Here is a 19,543-nt window from a genome sequence, read left to right as displayed (position 1 = left end):
AGGTAGGTTGCAACTATGTAACTCAAGGGTAACTGGGCTGGCACCAACATCAGCACTGCTAACATCTTCCAGTAAGTTTTAGTTAATTAATATTAATGCCATACATGTACCCTTTCTCTAGCTAGTGGGTGGCCAGACATAAAAACTTGTAAACAATGGCAAAGACATTAATGGGATGATGCAAGAAGAGAGTTGGAGGTTTTATTGTTTAATCTCCTTTGCACATAGGAATAACCCATATCAATGCTTTTTGGGGAATATAAGGAGAATACATCTTGTTGCCTTCTGTAGGATACAGAACTAAGTAGACTAGTTGCCTCTGGGTTCAATATTTATTTCTGGAAACTCTTTTCATTTTACTACCATTCTCTAATAAACCCATACATCCGCTTTGTAAAATATAAGACTCTGGAGTTATTATATGTGCTTATAAAAGCACTTTTCCAATCTTCTGATATTCCTCATTTCCTTCTCGTTGATTTTCAAGTTCAACACAGTTTTTTAAAAATAAGAATTTAAACATGAGACAGTAAACTTGGATAAAGAACTAAGGGGGCTTTTGAAATTCAAAGTTGTTATTTCTGTTTTTAGTAGCTGTTCCATCCTTGCAGATAGGTATAATAATTAGCCACTGTTAATATTCCTGTTTTCTCTAATTTCTCATAAAAAGTATAACTTTAATACAACAGTGCACTATGTTTTTATCGTGAGAAATCATAACTTTATATTTGAACCAGAACTTCAGTATGACTTTGTGAGATCTTATTTTTATATTAATGTTTGTATTTTGTAATGTATGTGGTATGTGTATATATATATATATGTTTATTTTAGACACATTTGACTGCATTTATATATTCATAGAGATTTATATAGAAGCATTTAAAAAAACAGGCATAGTCAGTCATGGATGTTCATTATATATAAAGGTTATTGGGGATGCAAAGATATAAAAGATAGAAGAACCTAGTAATTGCCTTTAAGATCAGAGCACAAAGCATTAGTTTGGATTTTACAAGGCCAGCCAGCAACAAAAGAGCAGTAATTTATGAGCTCAGCGTAAAAGAATAGCATAATTGCATTAAAAATTAATGCTAATGAACACTAAAATGGGGAAGGTGGTTATGATGAAAGTTTGTATTCATCTTTCCTGGTTTGAATGATGGCTAGTGGCTTGATTAATGGCTTAATTTCTATCAATTAGCGGGGAAAAATCTCCTGCGAGACAAGGGTAAATTGAGCATTGAATTACATATCTTGCTTTTGTGTGCTAAGAAAAAAGAGCTGCGTATCTCTGATATTAGCCACAGTGACAAATGTGGTGTGCCCTGCGATGTCTGCATTAGCTCTCCTGACAGGCGAGCTGTGTGTGGTTATGGGGTGTTTGGAGATGGCTGGCAGACAGCATTCACTGCAGGTTCCTTAGAAACATACAACTCTTCCGTCTACAGAATTTTAATTAGAGTCAATAAGGATTCCAGAATTAAAATGGACAGCAAACAGCAACTGCAGAATCTGTATTCTGACCTATTAATCTGGTATACCTCAAACTATATTCCTTTTTCCTACCCTATTAAAATAAGAAAACTTCAGTAGCTTTAGTTTTGTTGGGATTATGAATTCTTACCACTCTATTAAAGTGGATTTAACTACCTACGTTGATTACATTTGCAATAAGCATAAGGCAATAGTCTACATTTTGGAACTATGTAGTGGTTATTGGTTTAACCAAATTCACAGAAACTATTCTTGTTTTTGTAACGATTGCTGAACAGTAACGAGCAACTTAAAGTGACAATTTCCTACTTAGGTTGTTTGCGGGCTTAAAGGGATGTGTATATGTCTCTTTAAAATTTTCAAATTTCAAATTAAAGATTCTGAAAATACACATTTGTAACCTAGCTCAAGATAATGCCAGAAGAGTATGATACATATATGTATATTATATTTGTGTGTGTATATGTATATATATATATCTCCCCTATAAATAAAGCTATGTTGTATTTTACTGAAGGAGTAAGCATTAAAATGCAGAATAAACATAATACCAAGAATATTTACTATTTATTTTAAATGGAGTGGGGAAAAATAATTTGTTGCTTGGCAGGAGAGGGTAAAGAATTCATTTGACTGAAAAATAATGACTAGGTCACAATTCAGGAATTGAGTCCCAGTTCTACCACCAGCTAGCCATGTGACAGTGGCCAAGTTATTTATTAGCCCGTTTCTCATCTTTACAGAGAGGATAACAGTATTATTCCTCACGGTCATTATATTTAAATGAGGTAATCCATGTGAAGTGCTCAGCACAGAGTGCCTTAAGTTTCTGTTACTGTTACTGCTTCTGCTACCAGAACAGCTCATCTGGCCTTTTAAACAATGGCTTAAATGAAGAATTCACTTCTATGACCTTCCCCACTGGAAAGATATTACATATATCGATCAAAATAAAAATTTCTATACACACACACACACACACACAAAACATGTTTGCTTTAAAACATGGTTTCTACCACATAACTGTCATTTTGGGTAGTTCATGTTATAAGATATTCAGTAGGAAGTGGCAGGATCTTCCATCTCTTGAGTCACTGAAGCCTGGGTAACCATGTGTCAGCAAAATACCATTTCTCTACTCAGCCCACAATATTCAGTGAGTCACAGGGTCCTCCAGTGTCTTGCTGCGTGATAAAATTCAGCTGGGCCTTTTGTGCCTTCTTATAGATGTGTGCGGCCTGGTCCTCCATTGCTTCCACTCCTCTCACCCTCCTATCATTTCCATATCCTGCCACACCACAGGTTTACCAGAAGATATATGAGCTAAAGCCAATTTCTGCTTGCCTGAACTCAAAAATATTGCCAGCTAATTATGAACGATACTGTCAGAAATGTAGAGGTTTATGTAAGAACATTTTAGCCAACGTCCATGTCTTTAGTACTATTACTAAATTAGCACCTTAGTATGAACAGCTCTCATTTGGTAAGTGCTTTTAATGCTTCCCTACCCCTGTGCTCAGCACAAGTATCAACTGCCAGATTTTTGTGGCTTGCCTTTTCATAGCATTTTTGCCTTCTGAAATATCACAATGTCAGAGTGTTCTTCTCTGGCTACCCCATCTGAAATAGTTTCCTTTCCTTCTTTCTAGCCGTCTAGCCTGCTCTATTTTCCTTGACATTACATTATTTACTTGTTTATTATTTATCTCCCCCTTAAGTCATAAGCTCATGAAGGAAGAAACTCATTCATTTCCAAGTCCTAGTATGTGGAACAATGCCTGGTACATTGAATGTGCTCACTTTTTTGAAAAGAGAAGAAGAGGGGGAAGATGAAGGGGGGAATCTCTCAACCATCCTGTGATGTAGGCTATTATTATCTCCATGTCATAGATGAGAAAGCGAAGATCAACACAGTTTGAACCACCTGCCCAAGCAGCTAGTACACAGCCGAGACAGGGTTTAACCCAGATCGCTCAAACCCAGAGCCCTTACAACTCACCACTGAAAGACATTTATCTTTATTTATTTTTTTAATTGCTTTTTTTTTTTTTTTTTTTTGAGATGGAGTTTCGCTCTCGTTACCCAGGCTGGAGTGCAATGGCGCGATCTCAGCTCATCGCTACCTCCGCCTCCTGGGTTCAGGCAATTCTCCTGCCTCAGCCTCCCGAGTAGCTGGGATTACAGGCGCGCAGCACCACGCCCAGCTATTTTTTTTTGTATTTTTAGTACAGACGGGGTTTCACCATGGTGACCAGGACGGTCCCGATCTCTTGACCTCGTGATCCACCCACCTCGGCCTCCCAAAGTGCTGGGATTACAGGCTTGAGCCACCGCGCCCGGCCTTTAATTGCTTTTTGAGATGAAGTTTTGCTCTTATCGTCCAGGCTGGAATGCAGTGGCACAATCTCGGCCCACTGCAACCTCCACCTCCTGGGTTCAAGCCATTCTCCTGCCTCAGCCTCCTAGGTAGTTGGGACTACAGGCGCTCACCACCACACCTGGCTAATTTTTGGTATTTTTAGTAGGGACAGGGTTTCACCATGTTGGCCAGGCTGGTCTCGAGCTCCTAACCTCGGCCAATCCTCTGCCTTGGCCTCCCAAAGTGCTGGGATTACAGGTATGAGCCACCACACACACAGCCTAATTTTTTAAGTTACACAAACTTTTTATAATTTGACATTTTCTTCCATGAAGTTTTATTTTTTAATGGCAACTTTACTGCCCTTTAATTTTCAGTTATTCAACAAATGTTTATTGACTGCTTACTAAATAACAGAGTACACTCCACTAAGTTCTAGAGGTGACACAAAGAGGTATGTTCCCTCTAGCTGGGGAGAAGCTTTCACTGAAGAAGAGATTAGCAAGGCAGCATATGCTAAAAGCCAAATAAATTACAGAAAAGGCCCTCTTCCTCACAGGTGGCAAGGAGGGGCATCATCACAAGGTAGACATCAGGCATGGCCTTAAATGACAGGGAGTATTAAGAGTGAGAGCACTGCAGGTGAGAAGAGCTGAATGAGACATTCACTGTAGATTTTGTTTTTAATAAAGCCTAGCCTGATACCCAGCTCACTTGCACTTATTGAAATATTTAACAGAAATTCTTCTTCATTGATACAGTCACATTAACATTATTCCTATTACTTAATCTGATATAGTAAGCAATTTAAGGTGAGTTTGTCCTGGATCCCTTCCAAGTAGAGTTGCTTTCAGAGACACTTCAGGAACCTCATTGGCATTTGTAACATGGTCCTGTAGCATAAGCTTCCAGAAGATTACTAGAAAAGCCCAAGTTTTCTAGAAAATTCCACCTAAGTTTTCTCATCTTTTAAATTGTTCGTGTTTATCAGTTCTGGAAATTTGTTCTGGGCAATATTGGTCTCATGAACAACCTCAAAATGCTGGCGTTGGATGGATTTATGATGCTTGCCTTGTGTGGGTTTTGAAAGAAACATTTAAAATGTATTGTTTTGAAAGGGAAAACAATTGAACGTGCTTGCTTATTTGAAATCTGTGTTTATGAGAAATTACCTTTAAAACTTTAAAAATCCAAGTAAGCTTTATGAGATGTTTTGTTTGTTCTCAAGTTGTATTGAATAGCCAGCCAGCTTTACCGTACAAATGTATTACTGTTTGCTTTTTTTTCATTCTTGTAAAGCACTTGAAAATGCTTTACATTTCAGTTTTTGTATTATCTGTCTTATAACATAAAAAGGAATTTTATAAATGTTTCATTCTTGACTAAAATTTGAGTTAATTTAATATGAAAATAAGATAATCTTTTGTATTATTCATGCATTTATAGCAATACTATTAGTATATAATTTTTTCAAGAATAGTAACATAAGTAACTCAATAACTGTGGGGCCAACTGACCCAAATTTTTTGTAACATAAAATGGATTTTAACTTTGGGGAAATTCATAAAATATTAATAATATTTAAAAGGAGTCAGTTGAAGTTGCTGGTTGTTACTTGTCATCACATCTGGGGCAATAGTGCCATCTGCAGTTCTCAGCCTGGTACTGCTGTTAGAGAAGATTGGTTTATGTTATAATCTACAAATGCAGTATGAAAAGAGTAAAATTTTCTTTTCAAATGAAAGATTTATATTGGACCTTCTCATCTTTATTTATTAATTTTTAAATTTGTATAACATTTGATAATATTTTAAGAGAACACTCTGTAAATGTTATAAAATGTGAAATTGTCAAATATAACTTAAGTAGGGGAGCCTAATTTTTATATTATAACATCAACAGTAACTAATAAAATATTTTTTTAATTTTTCATCACAAAAGGAAAATGGTTTTCTTTACTTTGAGTTAGTATTGATTGTTTTGGTATATAATGACTTGGCTTTCTGATTTTATTTTTTATTTTACTATGAAGTATATATCCCTTCTGTTAACATCTAGCAAATGCCATTTGGAAGTCATTTTATTTACCAATAATGTGTTTACTAAGAAATCATCAAGTGCTAATGGTTATGTTTCCTACATGTTTACCATGTAAATATTTTAAAACATCCTATAATACTAATTCTCCCAGTAACTTTGTTACTTGTCTTTAATTTTACTTTATGGCCAATAAATATAAGATACTACATGTGTGTTAGGCATTTATACAGCACATATAAACAATAACTCATTAAATTACATTTTCCCAATCTTCAAATTGGCTCAAAATTGTTAAATGACAAATTGACTTGAATAACCTAAGAAACTGAATTTAAAACAATGTAATATATATTATTGATGTTTTTTTTCTACTTCCCAAAATGACAGTGTTATACTCAAGACATGCATTTGTGGACATTCACATTAGAATTTTGAGTAAGAAGCAATTTGAAACATTTTTATGTCTATTTTCATACAGGATAGAGCTGAGGTATTATAAAGCCGAAAATGTAAATCTCCCATGAATCTTTCAAATTGTAATTTAAATATCATCCTCTTACAACCAGTAAAATTATTCCCACATTGAAACACAAAAGCTGTGTTAGTGTATTTTTGTATTGTAAGTAAGGCAAACTGGCTTTCTCCTGCCTGCTCTGTCACTTTGTTAGTTCTGAAGTGATCTTTAAAGAAGTACAAAGATAATGTCCTATTTTTCTGTAATCTTTCTCCTTCTTTCCTTTATAATGTTTCCAGTGCTATTCTGCTAAGCATACTGGCTTTGACAAGCCTCTGTGATAATACTTTTATTTGTATCAGGAGCTGGTTGTATATCCAAATTTAAAGCTACAAAACACTGCAAACTTTAGATATCAAGTACTGTTTGTGAGGTCACCTCTGACATTTAATACTAATGATGTCCTTTGCATTCCAAGTAGAGAATATGTTTAGAGAAAAAAACTCAAGAGATCCAACATTTCATTCATATGAGACATCATTCTGAAGTCAGAAATAATTTCTTTTGGTTGGGAATTAGTGACTGTGAAATAATCCTAGTGAAATTAATACCTGTACAAACAAATATTTTCATATTGACATTAAAGGTGGATTATACAGAATAGTACCCATTATGACTTTCCTCTGCTATATTAACATTATTATACATATAATTAATTAAAAATGTATCTGCTTGTATGGGATGTGTTAATATTAATAAATTAGCTGGGCAAAGAACTTTCATTTCACCTGCTTAATTAGTACATTGCACAATTAAAGTCTAGAGGAACTTTCATTGTATAAAGCATGTGGGACTATTCACTCTTACGTGGCCCTTGGACAGTACTTGCTTTTATTATGTGGGAAGATATATTTTTCCAAAGATGGGAGTATTGGCTGTGGTAGCTGCTACTTCCAAGTATTCCATTCTCATGTGATTTCTCACAAGAGAAAAGACTGGTTTCAGCTGTCAGGGACACATCTTCATAAGAGCCATCTTTCCCATAAATGGACTGGAGCTTACGTAACACTGTATAATTATAAATTGTAATTGGTCAAAAGTTGAGACAAAGATTTTGTCAGATACTATTTTTGTTGAATATATGAAACCAAATTTCCTTTAATACTCTTTATATTCATCTATATAACAACATTTAACCTTTTCAGAATAAAGCTGCTATAAAAATTAGTTTGCAAAATACTCCACCTTCATATCAAACCAGTTATTACTATTATTAAGTATATGTGACTATTATCCATGAGCCCTAAATCCCAAAATTTTTAAGTGTCTTAGTTAAGTATACGGTCGCTCCTAATTCAATTGTGTATTCATGACAGCCTAAAATGAATTTAAACAGCAAGGGTGTGAGTCGTTGTATTTTTTTCTGCCCAGCTAGCATGTGAAAAAAACTGAAATATAAAAATAAGAAAATACAAAAATATGAAATTACACATGCACAATGGCTATTTATTAAAGCAATAACTATGAAAGCAAAAGAGTAGAAACAACCATTCATAGGGCATTAGTGGAAAAAACCGTCATTAAAATAGAATACTGTGTAATTGTAAAACAGAATATAGATTCTCTCTTAGCTGCTATGGAGTGAGATTGAAAAAATATTAAGTGAAAAATGTAATATACATAGCAGTATGTAGTATGCTAATTCTATGTAAGCAAGAAAAGAATATGTATATTTATATTTTCAAAAATAAACAACAGAGGGGTAAACACAAACTTAGTAAAAACAATTACCTCTAAATTGAAGTGAGAACTAGGGGCATTCTGGACTTCTGAATGATGTTTTAAATTTTGACCCTAGAATTATGTAAATATTTTTGGCAACTAAAAAATTATCATTAATCACAAAGCAAAACCTAAAAAATTTTTTCAATAAACTGAAACAAATAACCCTAATTGTGTATCAAATTGATAGCATAATTATGAAGATAATTATTTTATGACTTTAGAGCATAGTATTTTGGCATTCTAGCAGTGGAATAAATCCAAAGATCGGAGACCATAACAGAAGTTTAAACTGTGGTTAATACACCTTGTTATTAATAGTAATATTTTTCCTGTTATTTTGAAATTAATACACATATTAAGAAAAACAAATACTTTTGGTCATTTCATTAGGGCCTAAGATTTTTACAGTAAGAGAAAAGATAAACAAATATAAAACACTTTTATAATCCTAAAATCTTTAATTTGGTTGGTAATATCAGCTTGAACTCATGCTAACTAAATACCCCTAGTACCCAGATTGTTGTCTGTAAATATCATTTACCATTATAAGGAACCTGGTTTCTTTGGAGAAATGGCTATTTTCAGCTCTGGGACAGAAACTGTTCAAGATGATCCTACAACTCTTATTAAGCCATAACTACTGGGGATTATATTGAAAGGATATAGAAACCAACCTCAAGAGGACCCACTACCCAAAAATGAAGCTTTCGAAGCATCAAAATAAGAAAATGATACCATGGACTGAAGTACATTAAATAAACAAATATTCATGAATTCATGAAATTCATCTTTGGTCACCTTTGGACCAAAATTGATAAATAAAGAGAAAGAATCGAACATTTATTGTGACTTTCCTATATAGGCTGTATTTCACAGTCACTGAATATGAGTGAGGAAATATTCTTTATTATAGAAGAAAGAGCTAATAAATGCAGGAAGAATAATAGAATATCACCATTTTACAACCTCTAATGAAATAATGACGCAAAGCAACAATGTTGCTAATTTATTAAGTGAAAGATTGATGGAGAACTTTCTAAGGGGTCAGACTGACTCACCTTGTCCCCACTGATCAACCTTAACCACTAAAAGTAGAAAATGTGCATCCTGATATGATGTAATAGGAATTATACAGCGTCATGTATGATGTATTCTTGACCAAAAGAAATTGAACCTTAATGTAATTAAGCCTTTAGGTTTTACTAGTGGTTTACACAAAACTTGAGAAATAGAGGAACATGTTAAATAACATCATGAGGATAAAATCAGCCAGATCCAGAATGTAGAAATTTTACAAGATACGTGATTTAGATTCTTTAAAAATAAATAAGTGGCAATGAAAGGGAAAGACAGTGGACTGAAAGTGATAAAAAGAGATTTAAAGTACTTATCAACCCATTGCAATGTGCGGACCTTGTTTGGATCCTATTTCAAACAAACTAACTAAAAAGACTTTTTTACAATCAGTGAAAATTAAATATGGACTATGTAATCAAATTAAGGAATTACTGATAATATTTTTAGTTGTGAAAATTATAGTCAAATTATTATTCTTTTTAAGTTCTTATCTGTGGGAGATGCCTACTAAAATAATCAGGGGTAAAATGGTCTGATGCCTAGGATTTACTTTTAAATATTTCAGATCCACTCAAAAAAACTGAGATATAGATATAGAGAGATTAAATAAGAATAACAGCAATTTAATGGTTATAGAAGCTGAGCATTGGGTACAGGTAAATTCACTGTGCCCTTATTCCTTTTATATGTATTTCCATGATAAAATGTTAAAACAAACGTTTAAGAAAGAGCCTTCCTGCCAGATTAGCTGAGATCATTGTAGCAGTGCCTTCTTAGCAGTGTTTTATGTTTTGAGTATGAGTCTTAGTTCATAGAAATATTATATTTATGGATCTCGGAAACAAAGGAGTTTCTTGTAGCTTATGTCCTTTTATCCAATTAAATTTCATAAGTAGTAAAATTTCTTCATAGAAAGAAAGAATATTACTTAGGTATAGTGCTATTAACAAGCTCACACCAAAATACCCTGACATTATACCCTCTTTTTCAGACCAAGCCACCCTGGTAGAACAAGTAAAAAGAGTAAAAGAAATTGAAGCTATTGAAAGTGATTCTTTTGTTCAGCAGACATTCAGATCAAGTAAAGAAGTCAAAAAGGTAAGTTTTTATCCACACATTATGAGTAAATCTTTGGATTCTAACTGAAGAGATGCTTTGTTAATGGAAACATAGTATGTGTTTCTTCTAATAGATGAAGTAGGCCAAGAGAGTGTCAGCCATGTAGCTAAGAGAGAGAAAACAAATGAGAATCACTTAAGTCACTTTAATACAAGTTTAACTTGCATAAAAAAATACTATAAAATGTGTCCGATGTCATTTTTATTTTTAAATTCAAGCAGACAAAATAATATGTCAACATGATAGTTCTGTAACAGTAATACACATTTCCTAACATAGATGATATTCTTTTCAAATGTATACATCTACTTTTCGAATTGACATTGCTAGAGAAAAGTTTCAAAAGGGCTTTAATAATAAAAACAAATACCCATATTATCACATATATCTTCATTCTGTGCCCAGATGGTTATCATTTATTTGGCTCTGATAGAGGAGCTTTGATTGATATTTTATATCCATTGAATATTTCAGATATTCTTTTTTTTTTTTCTAACCCTGAATACCTTCTGCACACAGGTATTCTGGTTTTTTTTTTTTTTAGACAGAGTTTCACTGCAGTGCAATGGCACGATCTCAGCTCAATGTGACCTCCGCCTCCTGGGTTCAGGCAATTCTCCTGCCTCAGCCTCCTGAGTAGCTGGGATTACAGGCACGCGCCACCATGCCCAGCTAATTTTTTGTATTTTTAGTAGAGACGGGGTTTCACCATGTTGACCAGGATGGTCTTGATCTCTTGACCTCGTGATCCACCCACCTTGGCCTCCCAAAGTGCTGGGATTACAGGCTTGAGCCACTGCGCCGGGCTAGGTGTTCTTTCATTCATTAGTAGGACTGCTTTTAGAAATTAGGGTTCTATAGGAAACCTAATTGAAGTAAGAAAAGGCATTCGAGGAAATACATGTATTCTTTAATAGCATTCATACAACAAAAACCTGGTTGTAATTAACACTCTAAAATATTCTACACATAAATTGTATTAATGGCTGTATAGTATCCTACTGATATCTCCTGATGGTTATTTTTCCTCTAATATTAAATAAGTAGTTGTAACTTCAGAGATTTTACGTACATGTTTATTATCTTCTTAAAATTTTAAGATAAATTACTTGTTAAAGGTTAACATTGTTTAATACGTGTTTCCAAGTAACCTCCTGAAAACAGTCAACCAATTCAAATTCCCACCCAAAAGTTTAAGGAGATATCTGCCTCCCACAGATATCTTGGTTAACACCAAATCCTATCAAGTTTGTCATGTTTACTGACCTAATAGGTAAAAATTGGCCTGTTTCCATTAGCACTTAGTGAGATAAAAGTCTTTTCAATTACCATATACTTTTTTAAATAATTTATTCAGGAGCGATGTATTGAGCATATGCCAGGCATAGGGCTAGGTAGCCCTGAATAGTCTGTGGTACATGCATTGCCATTTTGTTGATTTCCTTTGAACTTTTGGTAGTTTGCCACCACAACTCCTCAAAAAATGGAACTGTGAAATGGACATTCATAAAATGCAGTTGCCCATTTTATTTAATATTATTCTTACATATTATAAGGCTATTCATGTATCCTAATGGAATTACTGTAATTCATGTTGAAACTTTTTTTCCTCATATTGGTTTTCTGAAGTTTAACCTGACCTCCCCCTTCTTATTGGACTCTCTTATGATAAACTAGCCTTCTCATTCTGTTGAAATGCTTATTCCTCTATAGTCGATACACTGGGTTTTAACTAAACGTTTTCTTGCTTGGTGCACTAATTGTTAATTTTTCCCCTTAAACTTATTTTCGATTCAGTGCCTCCAAGAAAGCATGCATTGAAAGGTAGGAAGTGGTGCCAACAGGAGAACATGCTAGAAAGCTTCAGAAGGTAGCATTTATCTTGGTGAATGTACAGTAGTCCAAAATCTTACTGGACTTTTGTTAGTCACTACACTTCAAAGGGATCAGAAGACCAGTGATAGTCTAACAATGAATAAATTCACACTTGACTGAAATATAAAACAAAGGGACAGTTTATTACTTTAGAAAGTGATATCCCTTCCTAGATTCTAAAATATCTGTATCTGCAATATAAGGGAAGGATTCAGGTTGCCCCAGAAGCTGAATTATTTATGAGAAGATTACTTAGCAAAAGGAGGTAAATTATCTTGTGGACTCTTTTATCCAGATCATATAGAGGTATGATGGACTATTCCTGATGCATAGCAAGGATTCACTCTCTTGAGGGCTGAATTACCCATGACCCTAGTTTCAACATATTTTTCTCCTGGGCAGTTTTGTACACTTTGATGTAAGTTTGTATCTTTAAAAAAGGCTTTTCTATGCTGGCTGCCCATTCAGTTGGTACAATCTTTGTTTAGCTGTATTAATTCCACTAATTAAGCTAGGGAGCTTTTACCAGAGAAGTGGCTATTACCAGTGACATGCTAGACACTGTGTCTCCTGCAACACATATTGATTTAACTAGTTCAACTCTCTGAAATCATATTTCTCTTGTCTAAGTAAATAGGGAATCTGATAGTCCCTGATATGTCATTAACTTGAGGAACCAAGATGCAGCTTGTTTTCAAACTTAGTATCAATTATTCAACCCTAATATTGTTGTATCTGGCAGATACCCACATTTGTAGAAAAGATGAGTAAATAACCCTGTGCAGCATGGTCTTTGGCCCACTTAGTAGATTTTGGAACTAATTTTTACAAAGTAAACCACCAGGTGGCAGCGCTACTCAACGCCAGATGTTTCATAGTGGCCATTTTGATGTTTTGTTTTATAGTCAAGGGAAAATTTTCTCTTGCAGATTTTCTCACTTAAATAAAGAAGCAATTAGTGGTTCTCTCTACAGATGTTTTAATTGCCCATTATTAAATAAATAACTTCTGGCAGGGCACCGTGGCTCATGCCTATAATCCCAGCACTTTGGGAGACCAAGGCAGGTGGATCACGAGGTTAGGCGATCGAGACCATCCTGGCCAACATGGTGAAACCCCATCTGTACTAAAACTACAAAAATCTGCTAGACATGGCGGCACGTGCCTGTAATTCCAGCTACTTGGGAAGCTGAGGCAGGAGAATTGCTTGAACCAACCTGGGAAGCAAAGATTGCAATGAGCCAAGATCACACCACTGCATTCCAGCCTGGTGACAGAGCTAGACTCCATCATAGATAGATAGATAGATAGATAGATAGATAGATAGATAGATAGATAGATAGATAGATAATCTATATAGATAGACAGACTTTCATATTCTGATCTAACCTCTGAGAGCTTCACCTTCTATTACGTTTAAGTACCTCTCAAAGGAATCATCAATGTACTATGTAGGTGAAAGCAAAATGAGATTGCTTAGTTTATATGGTAGAATCTTATCTCTGCTACCTGCAGAGGTGGTATCCACATCTTTGGTTACTAGAATAATAGTACTACACATCTTTTTAAGGCAGTTTAACATGGATAGCATCTCGGAGCTAAGCCCTGTCATGCCGTGGCTAAGATATACAGAATGATATGCTCTTATAGTCTCTGTAAGGCAGTATAGACTATGAAAAATCAATGTCCTAAACCTCTTGGATTAGCGTATTTCCCACTTTCCCCTATGCAGAATATTGGGCCTTTTAAATGTCCTTAGTTGTATAAAGGGTCAATATAACATCACTTAGGTCCACAAACCTTCTAGGCCCAGTGTGTTGGAGACATACAAATGTTTGAGACCTGGTGAAAAAATTACTGGCTCCTAAATATAAGAATAAAGCTTCCCGGTGGCTCAAGCCTGTAATCCCAGCACTTTGGGAGGCCGAGGCGGGTGGATCACGAGGTCAAGAGATCGAGACCATCCTGGTCAACATGGTGAAACCCCTCTCTACTAAAAATACTAAAAATTAGCTGGGCATGGTGGCGCGTGCCTGTAATCCCAGCTACTCGGGAGGCTGAGGCAGGAGAATTGCCTGAACCCAGGAGGCGGAGGTTGCGATGAGCCGAGATCGCGCCATTGCACTCCAGCCTGGGTAACAAGAGCGAAACTCCGTCTCAAAAAAAAAAAAAAAAAAGAAAAAGAATAAAGCTTCCAAAACAAATTGATAAATATTTGTTTAAATGTCTGTAAAAGTTAATATTATCATTAACATTGGCATCAATTGTTAGATTTCGTATTCATAAGCATTTTAACATGTGAAAACAACTTATAGAATACATTTCTCTTTCTAAAAATTCCTAAATGTACGTGACTGTACAGATATCTATCCCTCAGATATCTAGCCCTTTTGTCCACAAGGGAATAAATCTCTCCTATGAATGCTGATCAGCTTCCATTAAAATAAAAATTTTAAACTGGTATATTTTAATATAATAAAATACATGCCTTAAAAAAAAGAAATGGATCTTGATATCATCATCCCCAAAATAGCTCAGAACTTGTCTCCTCTCAACTCTCCACAGCCGCCATCCAAATCCAAATCATCATCTCATTCTTTTATAGTAGCCCTCTGGTTGTTCCTCCTGTTTTTCCTTTTGCATTTCTTTAGCCCAGGACCCATGCAGCAGCCAAAACAGTATTTTTCAAGAATTAAGTAGACTTTCACTACTGACCATCTGACCATTACAGAATAACTGTATCAAGTTTGCCCTCCCACTATAAACAGCTATAGAACTTGACAAGATACATGAGGCATTGTTTTTAGGAAAGTAACAATAGGCAGCCCAGGAGGGCTATTCTTTAGAGAAGGGAAATAAAAGGCGAGTCCCACAGTTATCCAACTTTCTGCCTGAGGGCATTTTCCTGTCATGGTGCTTGGAAGTGACACCCATGCAGAGTGATGGTGTGACTGAATTAAGGAAGAAATATACCAAGTTGTGGACTGCAGTATCTCTGTCCCTTTTGCTCACTATACACCAGCCCCTCTGGCCTTTTCTCTGATCTTCAAAGACACCAAGCTCTTCTCTCTCAGAATCTTTGTCATTTCCCTCTGGCCAGAAAACTGTTCTCCCTCTTCATATGCCTGACTCCTTCTAAGTCTTCAGGTCTTAAATTTCACCTCCTAGAGAAGCCATCCCTAGCCACCCAATCTAAAGTAGATGTTTTTCCCTTCCTGATCCCCATCATTCTTTGTCACCACCTTGTATATTCCTTTATAGCACATACTACAATTTGTGATTATGTATTATTTTGGAATTTATTTATAATCTATCAACTCCATTGGCAACATGTAATCACCACTTGGGACAGGGACCATATCTATTTTATTCAGCCTGCACACACCGTGCTTAGCAATTAGTAGTGCTCAACAAATACTGGTTAAATAAATGAATTTCCAACTCCAAAACAAATTAACCTAAGAACAGTTTGACTCATGCATATTTTATTCTCTCTATATTTTTCCCAGCGACATCGTTTTGGGCTTTGTTCAGACAAGTGAAATGTTCACAAGTAGATAAGTTAAAAGAAATGGAAATTGAAAAACAATAGGTGTGGAACAAATAGGTATAAAAAAAAGCTACATAACAGAATTAATCTCTTATTCTTGTTTTTATTTAATTTTACTTTTTAATTTCAGCTTCTCATTTAATCCATTTCATATTATCCCTATAACCTTGCTGCTAATTAGTCACTCCCTGGCCTTCTTTCTCAGGGAAGAATATATTGAAATTTAGCTGAATAAGCACTAGCCTTCTGGCTCCTTCAAGGAAGAAACAATGATTCATTAGTTGTGTCCCCAACACTTGGTACAGTGCATGGCACATGGCAAATACTAAGTAAAGGTGGAATGAATTGGGAGTCTATGGTTTGCATGATGGTATAAGAAATCCTAGAATTTCATTTTATGCCAAAGGTATGTCATACCTTGTTTTCTAAACTTGTATATATATTTTTTAATGTTTTAAGTAGCTCCAAGTCAACCTTTGAGTTCATCAACTGATGGAGGGATAAATAAAATGTGGTAGATCCATGCAGTGAAACATTATTTAGCAATAAAGAATAATGAAGTTGTGATACATACTGCAATGTGGATGAACCTTAAAAACATTATGCAGCTGGGCACAGTGGCTCACACCTGTAATCCCAGCACTTTGGGAGGTCGAGGTGGGTAGATCACTTGAGCTCAGGAGTTCAAGACCAGCCTGGCCGACATGGCAAGACCCCCCTTTCTACTAAAATTACAAAAATTAGCCTAGCATGATGGCACGCACCTGTAATCTCAGCTATTCGGGAGTCTGAGGCAGGAGAATCACTTGAACCTGGGAGGCAGAGGTTGCGGTGAGCCGAGATCGCACCACTGCACTCCAGCCTTGGCAACAGAGCAAGATTCATCTCAAAAAAAAAAAATAATAATGATGCTAAATGAAAGAACCAGTCATGAAAGTCTACATATTGTATGATTCCTTTTATGTGAAATGTCCAGAAAAGGTAAATCCATAGAGAAATGCGATTAATTGTTGCCTAGGATGGAGAGGTTGGAAGAAATGAGTACTGATTACTAATGTTAGGAAGTTTTGTGGGGGATGATAAAAATGTTCTAAAGTTGATTCTGGTAATTGCACAACTCCATGGATATGCTAAAAGCCATTGAATTATGTACTTTAAAGGGGTAAATTGTATGGTATATGAATTCTATATGTCAATAAGGATAGTTTTTAAAGATAATCTTTGAATTTACTTTTCATACCTAAAGAGGCCAACTCACTGCTAGAAGAGATTTGTTGCAAGCTTGTTTTAATTAATAGAATTTAGATATAAGAAATATATGTATAGTTCAATAGTATAGGCACATAAGTACCAATTTCTTAAGAAACATATGCTCATCATAAGAAATGATGAATATTTTCTCAACCCTTTTTTGTTTTTTATTCCTAAAACAAACAAATACAATACAGTTTTTTCTATATTCTATTTCTATAGATAACTCTATTCCTAAAAATAGTTATTACTAAAACAAACAAATACAAAAATAAAAATAACTGTCTCTAAAACAAATACAAAAAGTAGGGCCTTTTTAGAGATGAATATCATCTCAAAGGAGACTAATTGAACAGTTGTTATTCAAAATCAGAAATATTATTGAAGTGACACTCTAATTGTGTATGGTGTTGAAGAACGTGTTGTTTCTTTCAGTCAGTGGAACCTAGTGAAGTGAAACAGACAACTTCAACATCAGGACCAGCATCAGCAGTTGTTGAACTACCCAGTACTGAAAAAGAAATAGATCCTAGCAGCATCCCTACTGCTATCAAGTACCAAGATGACAATTCCCTGGCCCATCCAAATGTAAGATCCTTAACTTTAAGAATGTCAGTTGAAGTTTAGTTAACTGAAATTAATTCAAACTGTTATCCTTTTGTGTTAAGACCAAGAAGACCATTGGAGGAAACAGGTTCATATTCCCTTGCCAAAAATAGACATCTGGCCCCCAGGCCTTTAGAACTGTTATCTATATTGAAAACAGTAGGATCCAACTCATGCTGCCTAACTTGTCGAATTATTCTGTCTATGGTTAAGAAAAATAGAAAAAAGAGAAGCTTTTTTTTTTCTGAATTGATCAGCACCATGAGAAGTGTTTGAAAATCTAGCACTAAAAGTTCTATGTCTGACTTTGCTGTCTTTTATGACATGGTGTAATTCCTCTGTGTTTTGGGAAAGTTGTAGGAAATAAACTTCACAAATGTAAGGTACAAAATTGTTAACCAGTAATGTTGATAAAAGTAGCTCTTTTACTCCAAGAATTTCTGAGCATTACTAATTCTAGATAGACAGTCATCTTTAAGAGGTCATCAAGAGTTAAACAGTATCCAAATCTTGTATTGAGAGATACATTCTACAAAGATGATTTCTGTCATATTTGGTCAAATTCAAGTTATTGGGAGACAATAACATTTTTTTTTTCTTTTTTATTTCAGTTATTTATCGAGAAAGCTGATGCTGAGGAAAGATGGTTCAAGAGGTTAATTGCTCTCCGACAAGAAAGACTAATGGGCAGTCCTGTGGCCTAAGTTTTATAATATATGTAACTTGATTGGATTTAGCAGTAACATTGGAAATTTAGGTTTTTAAATCCCAAATATTAACTTTTTGCTGTTAAAAATGATTTTGCTGATTATATATAAAGGTAGTCTCCTTTCATTTGTCTCTCATGCAGGCTTGAATATTTGTTGATTTGAATTAAATCAAACTGTGAAAATTAAAACATAAAAAATTTAAGATTGCATGAAAATGTTACACTGTTAATAAACTAATCATAAATAAGTCAGTGTTAAAATGAATGGTACATAGTAGTGTTTCTTAGTACAATTCAAAAAATGTCAAGATGTTATTTAAAGACACAATTTTGATTAATTATGCATATATGAGAATTGAATTACATGCTATAAAAATGAGATTTCATCTTCCATCTGGTATTCAACCATTTTTAAATATTTTATTTCACCTTATTGCAAATTTTTAGGCACAATAAAAAGCACCCTAAACAATGTAAGCAGAATGTATATGTTAACATGTTTATTAAAAAAAAAATGTGAAACTTAAATAACTGATGATTTTGCTTAGAGATCAGCTTCTACTAGATGCTTCTTTGCAACATGTTAGCAATCTCAACTCATTGTCTTAGAAATCACATGTTCATGCTAGACCTAACTAGTTGGCCGGTTACCCATGATTGAGAAATCATTTCTGAGAAAACTGATAAGAACTCTCACTTCAGTCTTACTTAACCCACTGCTATTCCTTGTGGAGAAAGCCAGCTAATTGTTTTGATAAGGTTATCTGCCATTGTAGAATACCTTTCTCTAGTAGCTGAATGACAATCAACTGTGCATTCCATACTGAACATGCCAGAGATAAGGACTTTTAGGCCTTGCTTTACAAAACTGGTTTTTAACAGCTGACATGAATATTTCCCATTTCTATTTTCTTCTCTTATCCAGTCACACTAATTTAGTCTCCGTGAAGACTGTAGCTCAGACAAAAAGATAAGCACAAAAGTCTTCAGGGTAGGACTGCCAACACATAGGAATTTTAAAGTCATCTTCTTTATATTTCTGGGACTACTAAAATTCAGATCTCTCTTGAAAATGAAAAATGTAAAACTTACAGTCAATTGCAAATGGTATAGAAAATAAGTAATGGTTAAATATTTGTTTTAATACAAACATGCTTTCCCATTCTAAATAGATGCTAGTTTTCCTTTTCCTTAGCTGTAAATAAAAGTGCCCCAAATTAA

General features: G+C 34.7%; 1 protein-coding gene across 1 annotated transcript in view; it reads left to right on the top strand.

Moving 5' to 3' along the window:
• The window catches only part of RSRC1 (arginine and serine rich coiled-coil 1), a 459,685-nt gene extending 440,142 nt beyond the window's left edge, over nt 1-19,543 (top strand). The window contains exons 9-11 of the mRNA XM_035278262.3: nt 10,204-10,310; nt 17,443-17,595; nt 18,225-19,543. Of these exons, the coding sequence (XP_035134153.2) occupies nt 10,204-10,310; nt 17,443-17,595; nt 18,225-18,317 (353 nt within the window). The 3' untranslated portion in view covers nt 18,318-19,543. The remainder of the gene's footprint in view (nt 1-10,203; nt 10,311-17,442; nt 17,596-18,224) is intronic.

The sequence above is a fragment of the Callithrix jacchus genome, chromosome 17, assembly GCF_049354715.1.
Source record: "Callithrix jacchus isolate 240 chromosome 17, calJac240_pri, whole genome shotgun sequence".
Classification (NCBI taxonomy): domain Eukaryota; kingdom Metazoa; phylum Chordata; class Mammalia; order Primates; family Cebidae; genus Callithrix; species Callithrix jacchus.
This window is presented reverse-complemented; position numbering and strand designations above follow the sequence as displayed.